General features: G+C 37.3%; 1 protein-coding gene across 1 annotated transcript in view; it reads right to left on the bottom strand.

The window, feature by feature from the left end:
• Positions 1 to 18,735, bottom strand: part of LOC122791761 — a 198,512-nt gene that overhangs the window by 37,155 nt on the left and 142,622 nt on the right. Inside the window, exon 3 of the mRNA XM_044059684.1 lies at positions 541 to 827. Within this exon, the coding sequence (XP_043915619.1) occupies positions 541 to 827 (287 nt within the window). The remainder of the gene's footprint in view (positions 1 to 540; positions 828 to 18,735) is intronic.

Below are 18,735 nucleotides of genomic sequence, written 5' to 3'. Positions count from 1 at the left end.
ACTCCCACTGGTGAGCAAAGAAACTTCCTTCTATCCAAGTAAGGTAATGGACAACACAGGAACTACACCACAGCCCAGAATACAGCAATGCCTGTAAACTGGTCTAAACAAGTCGAGGAGAGGCAGGAAAACAAGGATTATTTTTTTGTTTGCTTAATGGAAATAATCATTAACTACAGAAACCTGTACTTTTATTGCAGTTATTTGCTTTATATTGATGCGTTTCATAATTTCTTCTCTTCTAATATACCTATAATATAAGTGAACTTTAACTATTGGCTGGTTCACTGCCTCTTTTTTGTCTGCAGATTATTTGACAATGCACTGTGTTTTGATTTTCCAGATGTAATGATTTGTAATTCATTCAGTAGCATTTATACTGAAACAAAACATTCAGTAACATTTATACTGTATCATAACTTAATTTAATATCAAACCAACATATGCATTTCATTCATGATTTGATGGCTTGGTCTACTATTATAGCTATTTTTATCCCAGTTATTACTTTATCTGTACATATCTTGGCAGAAGAAGTACCTCAAGTTTATATAGTGTCATCAGAACTTCACAGCCCTTCCTGTAGCTTTCAGCTTGCATAGCAAAGAATTGTGCTAGAGTATTATGATCTTCTCTTGCTAGATATTTCAGCATTTTTCCAATCTCTGTTTGACAGTGTAGGATCTGTAGGGTAGCACTTGCAAAGCGTCCTGGGTTCAGAGAGCCATCTTCAATTTCCTGGATAAAATTGCTTTCCATTATCAACTTGGAAGTTTCTAGACTACTATTCAGCATCAAGTCATAAAGGTTGTTGCCATTTTTTGTACCTGTACAAAATAAAATAGAAGGTGTAAGATAAACTGCAGTTCTCTTCAGATGTGCTCTTTATACACAATACTTAGAGGATACAGTCAGACTTCTCTAGGCTCTTTATAGCACATAATTCTGTTTCTGTTACAGAAACATTCACCATCTAACCTAATGAAATAAACATCCAAGTCTTCCATCTGCCATCATTAGACACTCACTTCCCTGTTTTCAGATGAGTATTCATCTCATACATCACCTGTTCCAATAGCAAATTCCATGCTAAAACTATCAGTTCAGTAAAAAAAAATGCTTGTTGATACTGTTTTAGCTGCTCCATGTCTCCAGCTTTTGCAATGTGCCCATGTTAACTTCGTCCTCCCTTTATGAGCAGTTCCTGTGTAGTTTTCTATTACGTTGTCCCTTGTATATGAATGTTGAGTCATGCAAAGTTTCAGCTGGATGTTACCATTTTATTATGCTTGCTGATGGCAGTCACATTTTTGTTGCATTACCAATTCTTACTTATCGGTTATTTTACTCATATTTCACTGTTGATAGTGTTTTAGCAATCAGCACCTCCCATGTACAAATGCAAGTATGTGCATTCAAGGAGCTTTAATCAATCCCTTTGCACAGCAGTACCTTATATTGTTTTTTTTAAGCCATCACAGCCATCTGGTGATACCGTAACATGATCACTGTGAGATGACCACCTTACCTCATATTTATAAAGCATACAACAGCACAATTAAATTGCTTAATATTATGGGCTTCCTGGTGGCTCAGTGGGTAAGATATTTGCATCAGAACTATGGGATCAGGTTCATTGCTGACCCCCCCCCTCTCCTTTTAAGCCACTGCATCTGTGGAGTGTGCATGCTGTCTTCATGGCTGTGCAGGTGTTTTCTGGGTAGTCAAGTTTCCATCCATATAACAAAATCATGCAGGTGGATTAACATTACCCTTGCCTTGAGATGCTCATTATGATTGAAAAGCGGATCTAGCTCACATAGTCTGGCGCAATATTAATTAACTAAAGTAAAAAGAAAAACATATCTCATATATCACATTATACTTTCTTCCTCAGAAATCTTCAGATAAACAAATGCAATAGTTTACCTTTTGAATTTACTTTCTCTTCAATTTCTGTATTTTACGTTCCTTGCTAAATTTTCTTTTCTCAGGGATGATACTTTTAAAAGACAGATTTTACCAGGTGTGAAAAGGAGGTACATTTCTGTTAGGCATTGAGAGACCTGTGCCTTGTCTTCAAATTTATAGATTCCCTGAGCCCCCTAATTACATGCCTAAGACCACTACCATGCCTTATTGCATTTAAAATTGTGCAAAATCTAGAGCTGATTGATAGCTCATTCCTACTCTTTCAAAGACCACCCAAGCCCACTGAATATCTTACTGTAGCAAATACTGAAAACAGCATTGTCTCGCAGTGTAAGTCAAGCCCCTCATTTATGTGGCTGAGTGGAGAACACTATTTCTAGATATTAAGATTTTAATGAAAAATTAAAAGTACTTGCCTTGTATTTAACAGTCTCAGGTTGGACAGCCAGTCATTTAAGATTTATGTCAGTTATCAATCATACATCTTCACTGTCCAGATTTTTGTAGAATACTTAAATATTTTCCTAATATTTTTGGTCTGTTCCTCATAAAATTTATGTTTTTCTGGAAAATCACTGACAACTGAAGTCACTAAATAATAACAAGCATTTGGGTTTCAGACTTCGGAAAATGCATACTAACACAAAACCTATAATTCTGGCAACTTTATAAAATTATGAGAGCAATATTTAAAATCTGTCCCTATTTTTGGGCCTTTGAACCCCCATTATTTTAGGCTTTGCCGATATTTCTTGTGGTAAGAGGTTGAAAAGTATGTCATCAGTTTATTTTATGATATTGATAAACCAAACATTTTCTGCTGCAGAAAAGATGCTGTGCACTTATGCAAAATATAGTTATATCTCTTGAGTTAATGATATTCTTAATATGAAATGTGGATAAAAAATATACAGTGAAATTTCGTTTTAACCTAGGAACTTCACAACTCAAAAGTGTGTTAAAACACATGATTTTGAATGAAATTGAACATTTATTTGAACAAATCAGCATTAATAAAAAAATAAAAGTTACCATATGTTACCACAGGGCCTTCTAAAAACATTTTCTCCCAGTCAGCTGTTAATTTTCGCCTTTCATTTGTCCCTCCTTAGTAGAGTAATACTGCAAATTCCTATGTTCATACATTTGTATTGTACACTGAGGGATGCACCCTTTGCCTACAGGGAGTGACACTATTTTTAATTTCTTGAATTCTTATTTTAAACTGCTTTAGAGGATGGCCTTTATTTGACTGACCTGTTTCTTTCTTTCTGCTTTAAACCTCTATGTCAGCTGAGATGTTAAATCTTTAATGAAACAATGAAACATTGTTATGTTTTTCTTGATTATTGACCATCTGTCTTTTCTACTGCCCCACTGATTTTCACCTGCTACTACAATAATTTACAAACAATCTACCCACGGCCTTCCACTACTGAACATACCTGGCCTCTAAGGACCACCTGAACTACCTCAGGCTTTGGCCAAGTTGGACCATCTGTCTTTTCTACTGCCCCACTGATTTTCACCTGCTACTACAATAATTTACAAACAATCTACCCACGGCCTTCCACTACTGAACATACCTGGCCTCTAAGGACCATCTGAACTACTTCAGGCTTTGGCCAAGTTGGACCGTCTGTCTTTTCTACTGCCCCACTGATTTTCACCTGCTACTACAATAATTTACAAAGTATGTTTGAACTTTTGGAACATCTTGAAAGATATTACTTGTTCATTGGCTTGTACATTTTGCTTTGCCTCTGAATCAGGTATTCCAGCAGCCAGACTCCTCTCCCGGCCCAGTATCACCTGATAGTCCTTTCCCCTGTTTCTACCTTTTCTTTCCCCACCTACGCATTCCTTGCCTAGGTTACTTTCAGTATCTTCCATCTGCCCACTAGGTGGCAGTATAACACAGCTTTGTGCCCTCGCTGTCTCCCCCTCTTATGATTCTTTAGCCCAATAATTTCTCTTTTCTTCTATTTCTCATCTATTACCTTGCTGCTTCTCCTACTAGCCCCTCCTCTTCTCCTCCTTCACCTACATTAGACTATATCCACTTCTAGCTTCCCTGCCTCTTTTTCCTCTCTCCTGCACCTTACCTTAGATAGTTAGGTAATACTCACATTCACACCTTATCTATCTCTCCATCTTAAGCTTTTGCCTTGTAAAGGGCTTTTACAGCTACATTTGTATCACCAGATTCTCTATCTTCTCACCCAGACTGTATTTCCTACCTTACCAAGCTTCTTGGTGCTGCAGCTCTCCTCCTGGACTGATTGGCTACGCTTTCTCCAGTAGTTGTTTCTGCCCTGCTTCACTCCCCTCCCTACCCCCTTATCCCACCCACCCCACGTATCCCTACACTTATACTTCACTAACCACACCCCCTACTGCTCTACCCTATCCCACCTACCTACCCTCATTTACATAACCTCCCCTTACCTTTGCCCTCCCACTCTTATTACTCTCTTGTATATCCACCCCGTCCGAATCCTATAGCCTTTTACCTCCCAGCATTTTACTTTCCTTTCCTCTTTTACCAATCTTATATACCTACCTCTACTCAAAGTTCCTTGCTCCTCACCTCAGAATGCCATCCAAAAATAGCAAACCCCATTACATGATCAGTACAACTAGAAATATCCTAGGTAAACTATCATTCCTACTTATTTCTTCCCTAGCTCTTTCACTACCTTATCTCCTTACGTCTTATGAAGACGAATTTATTTACCAAGTTTATTACCCTCATAGGCAAACAGCCTCAAATCTTTCTACATTAAAATTATCTCATTCAAATATTACATCCACCCCTTCCTATCTCCCTGCCAAATATCATCAACTCTCCCATATTAAACTGAATACCCTCACTTCAAAAAGAATAAAATACCTTGCTAACTCCTCCTTCTTACCACATTTCCAGTTTAACCCTTCTACCCTAATAGATGGTGACATACATCCTAACCCTGGGACCAGAGCTACCTCTCTTGATGCTAGACCTACTATTTCTAGCCCCTCCCTCCCATCCCTTACCTCTCAATCTAATGCTTTACTTATAGGACACCTGAACATACAAAGTGTTAACAACAAAGTCACACATCTCCATTCTCTTCTTGATCTTCACTCCTTTGATATTCTCTGTCTGACAGAAACCTGGCTAAAACCCTGTACTAAGGACAATGAAATCATTCCCCCAGGTTACAATATTGTGAGACAGGATCGAAATACCCACAAGGGTGGGGGTGTAGCCCTGCTATTTAAGACTAAACTACACTTATCCTTAGTTCCCTATGAACCTCAAGTGGATACCAAGGCTGAACTTCTTTTTGCTAAATTGCAAATTAACCCAAATAAATCAATCTTTATAATTTGTATCTACCTACCCCCCGGAAATAACACTACTATAATCGAAAACATCCTTAGTTGGACATCTTCAAATTACCCCCAAGAAACTATCATATTAGGAGACCTAAACCTCGATTGGTCCTTAATTAACTCAAATAACCTCGCCACCCATATTAATCTGCATGGCTACTCTCAAATAATTAACACCACTACTAGGATCAATAAACCTAACAACAAAGAAAGTATACTAGACTGGATTCTAATTAACAGACAACAACAATCCTACCTTGCAGGTACCTTACCAGATGACATTAGTGACCACTACCTAACCTATATCATAAGACAAAAGACTATTACTACTAACACCCCAGCCTTTAAGACCTCACGATATAATAAACACTTTAACCTTATCCTCTTCTTATCTGAACTAAATGCCTGCAACTGGAACCCTCTAAAAACTCTCCCACTTGCAGATGCTGTTGAATATTTCAATTCCAAATTCTTATCAATCCTTGACAATCATGCACCAGAACGAACCATCAGAGTTAAAACTAAACCTGCCCCCTGGCTAACTAAAGAAACAAGACAAAAAATGTTACTCAGAAACAAATCTTGGACAAAATGGAGATCGAGCAAATTTCCTTCTGATCAACTGATCTTTAGACAATTAAGAAATTGTACCAAAAAAGCCATAATCTCTGACAAAAGAAACTACTATAGTAATCTCCAACAAATTAATACTAATAAACCACAATGATTTTGGGCAACCTTAAATAAACTTATTCACCCTGGACTGACTACTACTCCCTCCCCCTCTGAGTCAGAAAAACATACAACCCTAGAAACTGCCAACACCTTTAACTCCTTCTTTACTGAAATCATTAACTCTCTGGCCTCTCATCTTTCCTTAGATAATTCATCCATCCCTGATCCCACTTCTGCTAATCTCCCTACCTTTAAACTACAACCTATCTCCACCTCCTTTATTCAAAAATGTATCCAAAAACTCAAACCATGTACCACCCCCGCCGACCAACTTCCTGCCGAATACCTTCAAAAAGCAGCAACCAAAATAGCCTACCATCCTTATAAACAGAACTATTAGCGAAGAAACCATTCCTGATATCTGGAAAATCTCATACATCATCCCCTTACATAAAGGTGGCAACTCCAATGACTACTCTAATTATAGGCCCATAGCTCTCTTGTCTCCAATAGCAAAGATTATGGAAAAATGCATACACTATCAACTAATGGGTCACCTGACTAAACATAATATTCTGTCCAACTGCCAACATGGTTTTAGGCCTTTTCACAGTACTACCACTGCCCTCCTTTCCTTCACTGATTTTATCAATAAAAATCGCAATAATAACAACCTATCTTCAGCACTCTTTATAGACCTTTCCAAAGCCTTTGATATGGTCAACCATCCCCTGCTCTTACAAATCCTGGAATCTATCTCTTGAACCCAAGGCTATACACTGGTTTGCCTCTTACCTCAGCAATAGAAAGCAGGCTGTCCTCTGGGGTAACAAACTCTCATCTCTGCTACCAATCACACGTGGTGTTCCCCAGGGCTCTATTCTAGGTCCTCTTCTTTTCTCTCTATTCATAAATGACCTTCAATTGGCTTTACCCCAAGCCACATGCATTCAATATGCTGATGACTCCACACTTATCTGCTCCGCTAAAACTACCTCTGAGTTACAAACCCTTACTCAAAATGTCTTCAACACAGTTGAGGCATGGTTCTTAAAACGCTGTTTACTCTTGAATGCTAAAAAAAACAAACTCCTCCTATTTAAGCCCACTTCTAGGTCCCCCCCACTAGAATTCTCCATCTCATCTAGCAATGGTACCCTTATATCCCCTGATTCTACCACTAAGCTGCTAGGTGTGACAATAGACAACAGCCTTACTTTTGATACTCATATTAACAATACCATTAAAACTGTCAATAGAAAATTGGGCTCCCTCTACAGAATTAAAACATTCTTAACTCCCAATGCTAAATCTACACTCGCCCACTCGCATCTTATTTCTACTCTCCTCTATGCTTCACCTATTTACACTAACCTAAAGAAAAACAATCTCTAAATTGGCTAACACTCTTAATAACATTGCTAGATTTGTTACCGGAAATAAAAATAGAACTCACCACTGTCTGAACCTACAGCAACTTCACTGGCTTGAATTACACAACATGCTATTACTCTCTCAACTTACCTTTGTCCACAGGATATTCTACCAACCTAACAATACACCTATCCTCTCTAATCTCTTTACCCCTTATACAAACCTCAATTCCCTTCGGTCCTCTAACAAACTTCTAGTAACTATATGTAAATCTAATAACTCAGCCGGTGACTCTCTTTTCTCCAACACCATTGGTAAGTCTTGGAATCAGCTTCCTACTGAACTCACTTCCATCACATCTCCTATTCTCTTTAAACATAAACTAAAAACACACCTAAAAAAACACTGGTTGTGCCCTTGTTTCAATCCTGACTAACCATGACCACAGCAATATCTCTCCTTCTATCTTCCTCTACTCTTTACCTGCTCACTATTATATGGTTCTTATATTTTTATTTCCTTTCTCTATTTCTTATTTATCATGTTTTTTGTTTCTTTCATATATGTCCGAAACTGCTAAATATATGTATTACTAAACCAGGATTTAATTCCCATTTGTGGCACTATACTTGCTCATCCAATCAAACTTTGTTCTTATCATTTTTATGTTATAAACTGTTTGTACCATGTGGAGCTTTTCTCCCCGGGCCTCTGCTGAAAATGGAGATGTCTCCAGTCAGATTAGCCCGGTTAACAAATGTTAAATAAATAAAAATAAATTATCATCTGTAGATGCTGAATACTTATCTGTTTTGTATGCTGTTGCACAGGCTAACATGTATCTGTCAGATAGTCTTACAATGCATATTTATCAGCCCTCTGATAATATTCTGATTTCTTCATACTCACGGAGAGGGTAAGATAACACAGGTGTGCAGGAGAACACAGTCCTAGAAATAATTCTTGTAAAGTAACTCAAAAACCCTCTAGTCTGTGTTCTGTACCCAGATATACAATACAATATATAGATGTAAAACTATTCTTTTCAGTTTTTTTTTACAGTTCCATTGCTGATTTATAAATCCTCCCATTGGCCCCCTGTCGACATCTCAAATTACCATGTCCAAAGACACAGAAAAAATAAGACTAAAAATTCAGGAGAATAGCAAATATAGAACATCACTTTTCTCCTTTAAGCATTCTCTGCACCCAAACACCCCTCAAATGTATGTTTACCAGTGACAAGATTACCATACCTTGGAGATAAGGGAATATTCTGAGAATTGGCAAAATTACACCATGTATGTTTGTCTGGATTTTCAGCTTTTTGGTGTCCTTATCTTGGGACTCTGCAGTATGGGTCCTAAGATTTAAATAATGACCACCCCATATCCCTCATGGATCACCAAGGACCAAAGACTGTGAAATAACTGATTATAGTAAGCATTTGAAATATTTTCATGCATTTTAAGTCAAGCCCCTCAGTTATGCGAATGGTAGCAAGAAGGCAATAAACAATTTCTATAGACAATCTTCATATGAAAAACTGACATCCAAATTGTCTGCCTTATATCCAAGGGGTCTATATCACATCATCGAACTTGTACAAGTTTGAATGATGTAATATTGAACCCAAAAGTCCGAAACACAAAAATAGCGAAGCCACGGCACATCGATTTTCTTCGCAGGGAAAAAAATTGGTGGGCTGTTTTTCAGGGCTTTGCTGTTTCCTCAACTGTGGTGAGATCTTGGATATGGTGGGGGTGTGGGGGTCAAAGCCCCCCACTTTAGTTTAAGGTTTATGTTTTTTTTTTTTTTGTTAGGGGAACAGCAATTTTTTTCCATGGGAAAACAATCGCTGTTCTGTGTGTTCGTTATTGTGCGGTATCAGACTTTGGGTTTGATATTACATCGTTCAAACTCATACAAGTTAGATAATGTGATATGGACCCATATCCAAGTATGGAGAATATTATAAATGTTTTTAAGGTTTGTGTAAGGTATTTCTTACCTTAGAGCACCCTCTGCTGGGTAAGAAAGCACTGTGCAGTGTATAGACTAATGGTGTTTTGATGCAATACAGAAAATAATACTACATTTCATGTTCAATTAATGATATCTTCTTTATGAAATCTGAATTACACAATTTAACAGTGCAATACTGCTTACATGAGGCAGTTTTACAGCTGAAAAGATGCTGATGTATATGACAAAAATAATGGGAGAAACTGTAATGTTATTTCAAGAAAACAACAGGAAAAAAAAAAAACAATGCACTTAGTTCCTTCTGTTGCTTTCTGTGGTCCTTTAACTGGCCCTTCAACTAATCTCACTCTCCCAGCATCAGCTTTGTCTGAATAACATAGATGTGTTCAGCTTGTACATTGTTAGATTATTTTTTTCTCTTCTATGATTTATAAGCTGTCATTTCTTTGAAGCCCCCAAAGCGCTCAGTCATCCTTAATAACATCTTTACATACCTGCGAGACTCAAGCCACCTTACTGTTGCCCTCTGGCTGAAACTGCTCAACCTTCTAAACACTGCTTTACTCAACCTTACACAAAAAAATGGCAACTTGTGTGCTCTCCTCCAAAACTTCCTTACCCAGCCCCCAAAAAATCAATTCCTCTTCTCTTAAAGGCTGTCATATAAATACTGATAGTATTAGGAAAGAGTTACTCATCAGACTTCCTTTTGGGGGGTCTGTACCACTTGTGCATTTAACAAAGAAATTCTTCATTGAAATATAGCAGGCATTTTGAGTTTTTTTATTTTATTTTCAGAACTGACATTAGCACAAGAGTGAAAGCCCTTGAAGGAGTCAATATAAAACAAATCTAATCTTATCCACAGTGGGTTCCAAACCTCTGATATGTTTGCTAGGTTTTGAAACGTAAATGTTAATGCATCCCATGCAATCTATATAGTACATATAGGTTTCAGTCCTTTTCTGCCATTATTACAAATATTTGCAGACTTTAGTAGGCACTGTAAACAACACCAGATTATGTGGATTGGGATCTGCCTTATAACCATAAGTAACTATAAATGGTCCAAATGAAAGAACACTAAAAGGCAGCAGTGCAGGAAATTTTACTGAATATATTTATATAAAAGCACAATACAGCAATGAAAACAAAACAGCATACAATGTGTATGCTAGATTTCAGATTATGTATTTGCTGGTCCTTCTAAACATGTGCAAGCAACAGAATTTGTATTGCATGCAATCTGATGAAGGGCCAGCATTGGTCATAGCTGTTAACATATATAGACAAGAATCAGGGACAATGCCAGAAAGAATGGGAAGAGACAGGCCTAAAATCAGGGACAGTTTTTAAACATTACTGTAATTCACTTCAGTTAATAAAACAGCAGATTTTGTATTGACCTGTGTTTTCTTAATGTAACAATGTATGACACACTAATGCCTGGCATTATTGATTCTGTGATTTAGCAGAAAACCAAAAGTTTTATGAAAGACAGAGCACAAATATGAGGCAAAATCATAGATGTTCTACAAAATTAGGGCTAGATGAGAGGCATGGTATTGAAATAGTTGTTCTTTCCTAGATGTGATAAAAAACATACAGGATCTCAGGACAAGGAAACATCTTGACTAACCAACACTACAGGAAAGGGTGAACCATATACCTCTACATGTAAGAATTACCAGGAGGTTCTCCTGGACTGGGACAAAGTTAAGTTTCAGCATTTCTGAAGGCTCAGGCTACCTATAATCCTAAGCATTTGTTTTACCCAGAATGCTGTGCAGAAGGTAATTTAACTCCTAGCATTCTGGCCACTGCCCCTCTGGGTTTTGGACACATCAAACAAAACCATTACACCTTATATCTTGTCCTCTCCCTCTTTCTCTAAAAACTGAGGCTCTAAATACTAATTATCAAAATAAGGCCTCAGAGAGGACTGTCATCATTTTTTCAACAAAAATTAAAGGTTTATACTCTGTCTGCTTTTTGTTTTTTTTTTCTTGCAGTACACCAACAAATGAAAAAGAATCTACTCTACAACTGACTTAATCTTGTAAGGTCACCTTGTCTATAAGATATATGATGTCATATATTTTATTATAAGCTTAGTAAATATACAAATACTGCTTAAATATTCGTGTACTCTGCAAATTTGTGCACACTATTTAAAATAACATGTACTCTGTAAATAACTGTATACTGTTTATATTCTGTCATTCTGCGTGTAATCTTGATAAATAACGTGTTTGCCTGACTCTGTCAGACCATTGGAGTCAAATGCAGGCTCTAATAACACTTTTAAAATATATAATTTATTTAACACAATGGGTATATTTTATCATTTATTTGTCAGGACAGTGGGAGCCAATGGATCCATAACTAACAGGCTAGTTCTACCCTCCTTCTTTGGGGCACATACATGAATGGTATAAATAACTAATTATCATGGAATGGGCTTTTTTTAGCTCATATTAAAATGACATCCTTTGATATGTCTGGAACATTTGCAGACCTTGGACTGCACCAGTCAGGTAGTAAATCTCTAGAACAAGCCCATTTTCAGGTAGTCATTCACTGAAGTACATTGTCACTAATATTTCTCATTTATTTATATTTGACATTTGTTGACTGGGAAAGTCTGAGTGGGAAAATATCCCATTTTTAGCAGAGGCCTAGGAAGAAATGCTCCACATTAACATAATATGGTTACAGTTAAATAAATATATTACAAAACCTAACACAGAAAACTGATATATTAACTAAATAAAAATTCAACTTCAGTTTGAACCTATAAATACAAAGTAAAATATTTGGATAGATATAGCAAGTTGAAAAAACATTGTCAATAATTAAATTATTTACAAATTGCAGTTTATAGAAATGACACTAAACACATGCACAGTATACTGTTTGGAACAAAGATGACTTGGTAATACAGCCTAGGCAAATATATATTAGTCCTTTAAGAAATAAATTTAACTAATTCCTTCTCTTCATGCTTTAGCCCTAAAGTATGCTGAGGCAATGTAGTAGGAGAACCAAGTGTTATTTAGATAGTCTTTTAGTAGCTGTTTGAAGTTAGAAAGGTAGATGTAAGTTACAGAGGGATAGAATTCCATTCCTTTAGTATGAGTGTGAGTAGAAACTTTGGCCAGAGGATTTGAAGGGTTTATATATGCTGAGAAGATGTTACCCATTAGACTGAAGTAGTCTATTAGAGAGACAATAATGGAGAATAGGAGTCAAAACATGGCAGCCACTAGCTTTGTGAATAATGTTGTATGTGATAACAAGCTCTGCGTAATTTAAGTGATGAGACAGTTCAAGCCAATTCAAAGTCTTAAAAGCAATGCAGTAGTGGCTGAGGTAATGTTTGTTGGTGATAACTTTTGCAACCTTATTACAGCACTCTTCCATCTCATATTTAACCACAGCCTAAAGGTTGGCTAGGATGGGTGCACCTTATAAGACAGGTGGGAGATGGTAGATAGTGGCAAGGGTGGTTTTGGTGGAAGTTGTTAATGGCTGTAGAGTATTTCTAATATTTGGTGAGTCTTTTTATGTTATTTTGAACATGCAGGTCAACTTTATGTTTATCATCTATAATCACTCCAAGAAGTTTTGTATGGTAGACTACTTTTATTTTAGTTTTGTTTAATGAAAAGATTTTGAAATTCTCTTTATCAGGCATCTGTGATTTGGGGAAAAAATAGCATTATAATTTCTTTTAGGGTTGAATAATATAGCTTGGCATTATGGAGCCATTTCTCAACTGTGGAAAATGCTTCTTGCATGATATGGAACATTTGAGGCAGGTTATTAGATGCACATATAAGCATGGAATCATCAGCATGTTGCCTAAGAAAGGCTGGACTTACAGCAGTACTGAGATCATTGATAAAGATATTAAAGAAGTGCGATCCAAGAATAGAGCCTTGGGGTTCACCAGTGGAAACTTGCAGGTAGGGAGAGAGTATTCTGCCATTTTACAGATTGGAGCCTGTCAGTGCGATATCTATTGAACCTCAGTAATGAAGAAGGGAATATCCCAAGTTGACAGAGTTTATATACAAGTTTAGGGTGGGAAACTATATTGAAAGATTTTAATAGGTCAAGGATTAAGGAGAGCGGAAGTTTATGTGAGCCTCTATATTTTTTCATGGTGTCATTGAATGATAGGAGGGTAGTAGGTGTATTGTGCCTTGGACAGAAGCAATGATGAGTGAATGTAAAGAGCCTTCCTTGTAGAAGATAGTAGGGAGTTGCTTATGGATGTATCTTTCAAGAATTTTTGAAAGAAGTAAAAAGGGATAATATAGGAATTTTGTCATAGTGGGGGTACATAGGACTCAGCCATTGATCTGTTGATAAGGACAGACACTAAGCATGCTATGGCATGGGCAGCTATCTTTATGTTTTCAAGTGAGAGGTTGTCAGGTGCAGTGGAGCAAAGTTTGAGGTTAAGTAGATTTTTTATCACTGATGTGGAGACACATCCTAAGTGGAAGTTGCAAGCAACAGATATAGGTTCATATGTGTTTACTAGGCTAATGACCACAAGGGCCTTTTTAAGCCTAGCCATTGATCCCAAATCTCTGACAAGTTCTTGTACCCTTAATACGTGTGAGCAGGGGCTTGGGAGATGAAACATTTATAAGCAGTGGCCTAGGAGATGAATCATTTACAGGCTGCCTATATTGAAGGTGAAAGTGAGAGTGTTATGTGAGGATGTTGGTTTTAATCTAATTTGTTATTTGTTGAATTACTAAGATTGGATGTTATTGTGGGGGTGGTAGAACCACTGAATCAGGTGCAGAGCTTTTAGTTAGAGAGGCAATGCTTTCTGTGAAGTAGATATTGAATAAGGTAGAGATTTCTAAAGGAGATCTATTATGAGAAAGGTTGGGTTCCTTGTTTGAGCCCAGATATAACAGCTTATGTATTGATGTCCAGAATTTTTTTTTTTTTATGCTGAAGTTGTAGATGGCTATTATATATTTTTTACTTTTTTTATCTAGGTTAACTTGTTTTTACTTAGATTGCACAATTCTCTTCATAGTTGCAGTTTATAGGGAGATTTAAGTTTAACCATTCTTTCCAAGCTTTGTTTCTGTTAGGCATTGTAGTTTTTGTCTGGGTAGTGAGCCATGGTGTGTGGTTAATTTTCTCTCTTTTTTGCAGTCTAGATTGTGGCTGTTTAGAGTATTTAAGAATAAGGTATTAAAAATAATGACTGCAATGTTGAGTGAAAATGTTTTTAGGGCAGATTAATTAAAGGTTTTCAATGTTTTGAAGATGGAGTCTTTATTGAATTTGGAAAGGCTTTGGGATGCTTTAAGTTGGTGAATGTTAGGTTGGTGGGTGGTATTTCTATGGGTATAAGCTAGAAGGTGGTTGCTAAGTAAGTTTGAAAAGGTTTCAGAGGGATATTTATTAGGGTCAGAGACTAGTATCCAGTCTATAAGTACACCTTTATTGTTGGTATTTTTAAATCTAGTGTGTATTTTGATAAGTTGTGTATAACCATAAAGGTTTATACTAGTTGAGGGAAAGTCTGACACAAGGTTTTGCCAGTCAATATTTACATCTCCTCATAAGGTATATTATTAGTTTCCAGGTGAGGATTTCTTCTAAAGTTGTTATATTATTTCCAGATGGGATATAGACTGTGATAAAGCATAGCTGTTTGTTTAATCTTAAGCTTTATTAGTGATGCACTTATTTAAGCATTTTGGATTTTTGGAATGTTATGTGAATAGGGAGATAATTAATTTCACCCAGATGTCTCCCAGCTAAACTTAGTGACCAATGTCCAGATGCGTATTCCTTAAATATAACATTCCAAGAATACTCTTTCATTTTCTTCAAACTCAGATCCCATGAAAATCATACCTGACACAACACGACTTCTGTACCATTGGCCAGATCATTATATATGGTAAATTAGGAGCCTTGCTACCCTCGAACATTCTAAAAGACCTACAAAGTAGTGCCTATCGACCAGTAAAATTCTACAATAAGCTAAGATTAACCTCTGCTTGACATAAGCACTAAAAGTCTGCTAAAATAAGAAATGAAACCTAGTTTAAATGGAAACTTTTCTATACTGATTCTCACTTTTTCCAAAGTTAACAAAAAAGAAATTAGATAACATTTTGTACCATAACAAGTAGGCTACATTGCTGAACAAAACCGGAAAACTTTAAAGAAAATTAATTTAAAAACAAGCTACAAAAGTAACTTATTTTTAACAGTAATGTGATCTGTATCACAAATGGTTCTGGTTTACCTGATGACTTTTTCCAAGAAATCACAAAGATGCTAGAAACATTACTCCTGCTTACTATCTTCTTGCAACAATGAAGCATGAGTTCCTTCATTCTGTTTTTAAATAATCGCTACAAATAAAAATGGAAGACCAGTTGACCAACTTACAGAGCACATTCTCTAAAGACCAACTGACCCCTTTCCAATACTTTAGTTTCTGTGTAAATAACATTTTACATTCCCTTGACTATGTGTACACTCTCTCAGTTAACTACAGTGTGCTCCAGACATCTAAACAAATGTCATAATTAGACCAAGCTGAACTTTCCAAAATCAACAGCTATCTTTAGGCCAATCTCACATATCTTAGAATTTGGAAAAAAATACATTGAAAGGCCAGTCCATGTCCAAGCCTGTCAGGACCTGCAGAAATACTAGATTCTGTTCAGATATCAACATGGATTCTGAGCAGGAAAAAGTACTTTGTACCTGACAATAGCTGGTGCTATCCACAATGTAGTTAAAAAAAAAGATCTGTTAAATTGATCTGCTTTTATAGATCTTATAGAACTTTTGACCTAGTAAATCACATCATGTCCTATCTATGTTTAAAAAAAAAAAAAAAGATTAGGTTTCATTGCAATCATAGACAGTTGTTTTTTAAACTACCTCCACAAGTCCTTATTGGTCAAAATTGACCAAAAGTCATATATAGACCCAGTTTGCCAAAATGCTCAGAAAGGTTCCATCATAGTCTCTCTGCTCATTAATATTCTTCCTGTAGTCTTACCAAACCATAAAACCTTCCTTTATGTAAATGATATGATCATTTAAAGATTAGCATCATTCAAAATGATCAACATATCACTTGATGAAGATCTCTGTAAAATAATAATTAGGCTCATACACAATAGTCTCCAACTCAGGCCCAGTAAAGCAAAAATTAATCATCTTCAGGTCCCACACCAATTTCTCGCCCTACTAGTCCAGCATTAACCACTCGCATACTAAGGTCAAAGAATCCTCATCTAAATATGGTGGACTCTGATTACACCATGTCCTGATTTCTATATTCCCAATTAAATTTACCAGCTCAAAACTTGCTTTCTTTTTTTTGTTGGGTGTGGACAATTTCCAAATTTGCTTCCCTTGAATGTAAAACTGCAATAGGTAAAAATATACTTTTGGCATAACTTGAATATGGACTTCCTCTAATAGCCAGTGCCATGCGCAAAAAAACTTTTCATCTGTACAAGTTACAGCAACCATATCTAGAAAGAAACTGTGGTATGCTTCGCAGAAGGAAAATCTTTATGCTGAAACTGCATGCATATGTGGGACAAGCAGTGAAAGAAAATGACAGCCACTGCAGACATAGAGAAGTGGGTGGACTTTGATAAACAGAGACATAGTCAAAAAGAGATTAAGAGTCTTAGAAAGTGAGACAGGAAAGTCCAGAATTCAATGAAATTATTATTAGGAGTTAGAGTTAGCATGACATTGGAGAAGGTGACCAATATGGTCTTTAAATAGAGAGGAAGATACATTTTGTGGTACACATAGACACTGATGTCCTGTAAGAGGAGATAGGTGAAGTGGCAGCAAGCAGGAAGCAGCTAAGATATGCACGATGGGGGTGGTTGGAAGTGACATGCTCAGATGTATTACCTGTGCTATCTGCTAGCAGAATGAGGAAAGGAAAAAGTAGTGAGTGTAATGATTGCCTGCAGTAATGGGAAAGGGAGAAGGGATTCACACTGCTAATGGGAAAGGGAGAAGGGATTCACACTGGTAATGGGAAAGGGAGAAGGGATTCACACTGCTAATGGGAAAGGGAGAAGGGATTCACACTGGTAATGGGAAAGGGAGAAGGGATTTACACTGGTAATGGGAAAGGGAGAAGGGATTCACACTGGTAATGGGAAAGGGAGAAGGGACTCACACTGGTAATGGGAAAGGGAGAAGGGATTCACACTGGTAATGGGAAAGGGAGAAGGGACTCACACTGGTAATGGGAAAGGGAGAAGGGACTCACACTGGTAATGGGAAAGGGAGAAGGGACTCACACTGGCAATGAGAAAGGGAGAAGGGATTCACACTGGTAATGGGAAAGGGAGAAGGGACTCACACTGGTAATGGGAAAGGGAGAAGGGATTCACACTGGTAATGGGAAAGGGAGAAGGGATTCACACTGGTAATGGGAAAGGGAGAAGGGATTCACACTGGTAATGGGAATTCACACTGGTAATGGGAAAGGGAGAAGGGACTCACACTGGTAATGGGAAAGGGAGAAGGGACTCACACTGGCAATGAGAAAGGGAGAAGGGATTCACACTGGTAATGGGAAAGGGAGAAGGGATTCACACTGGTAATGGGAAAGGGAGAAGGGACTCACACTGGTAATGGGAAAGGGAGAAGGGATTCACACTGGTAATGGGAAAGGGAGAAGGGATTCACACTGGTAATGGGAAAGGGAGAAGGGACTCACACTGGTAATGGGAAAGGGAGAAGGGACTCACACTGGCAATGAGAAAGGGAGAAGGGATTCACACTGGCAATGGGAAAGGGAGAAGGGATTCACACTGGTAATGGGAAAGGGAGAAGGGATTCACACTGGTAGGATGATGGTGAAACCTGGCCAGGAGACCAGTTCTAAACCATGGAAAAGCTCTATCATAGTCAAAAACAGACAGCAGTACATTTCTGTACATGCACTACACTAGCAGATATGGGGGTACTTAGTCAGACAATAGACACAGAATATGTCAACGGAATGGAAACGGTTATCTAGATAGGTAATATTACTTAGCATTGCAAGATGTCTGTGTAGGCAGATGGAGAACTCCAAGAAATAATGCAGAAAGGAAGGTGGACAATGCTGCTAACCCAGAAACATGGTCTAAATGGAAAAAAAAAGTGGGATATATAGATGTGAAGGGTTTACAGGAATGAGAGAGACAAAATAAGTGCAGGTAGACAGTGATGATAAAGTGATGATAAAGTTGAAAATCAAGTGTGTAGTCATTGAAGAGGAGGAACAAACTTTCACAAAAAATATAAGAAAACAATCAGGATTAGAGTCTATCTTAAGTACCTTAGCAGTTATGGGACAAGAAG

This window comes from Protopterus annectens, chromosome 17.part0, assembly GCF_019279795.1.
Source record: "Protopterus annectens isolate FY-2018-M chromosome 17.part0, PAN1.0, whole genome shotgun sequence".
Lineage (NCBI taxonomy): Eukaryota > Metazoa > Chordata > Ceratodontiformes > Protopteridae > Protopterus > Protopterus annectens.
The sequence above is the reverse complement of the archived record's forward strand: the minus strand, read 5'-3'. Positions and strand labels throughout refer to the sequence as shown.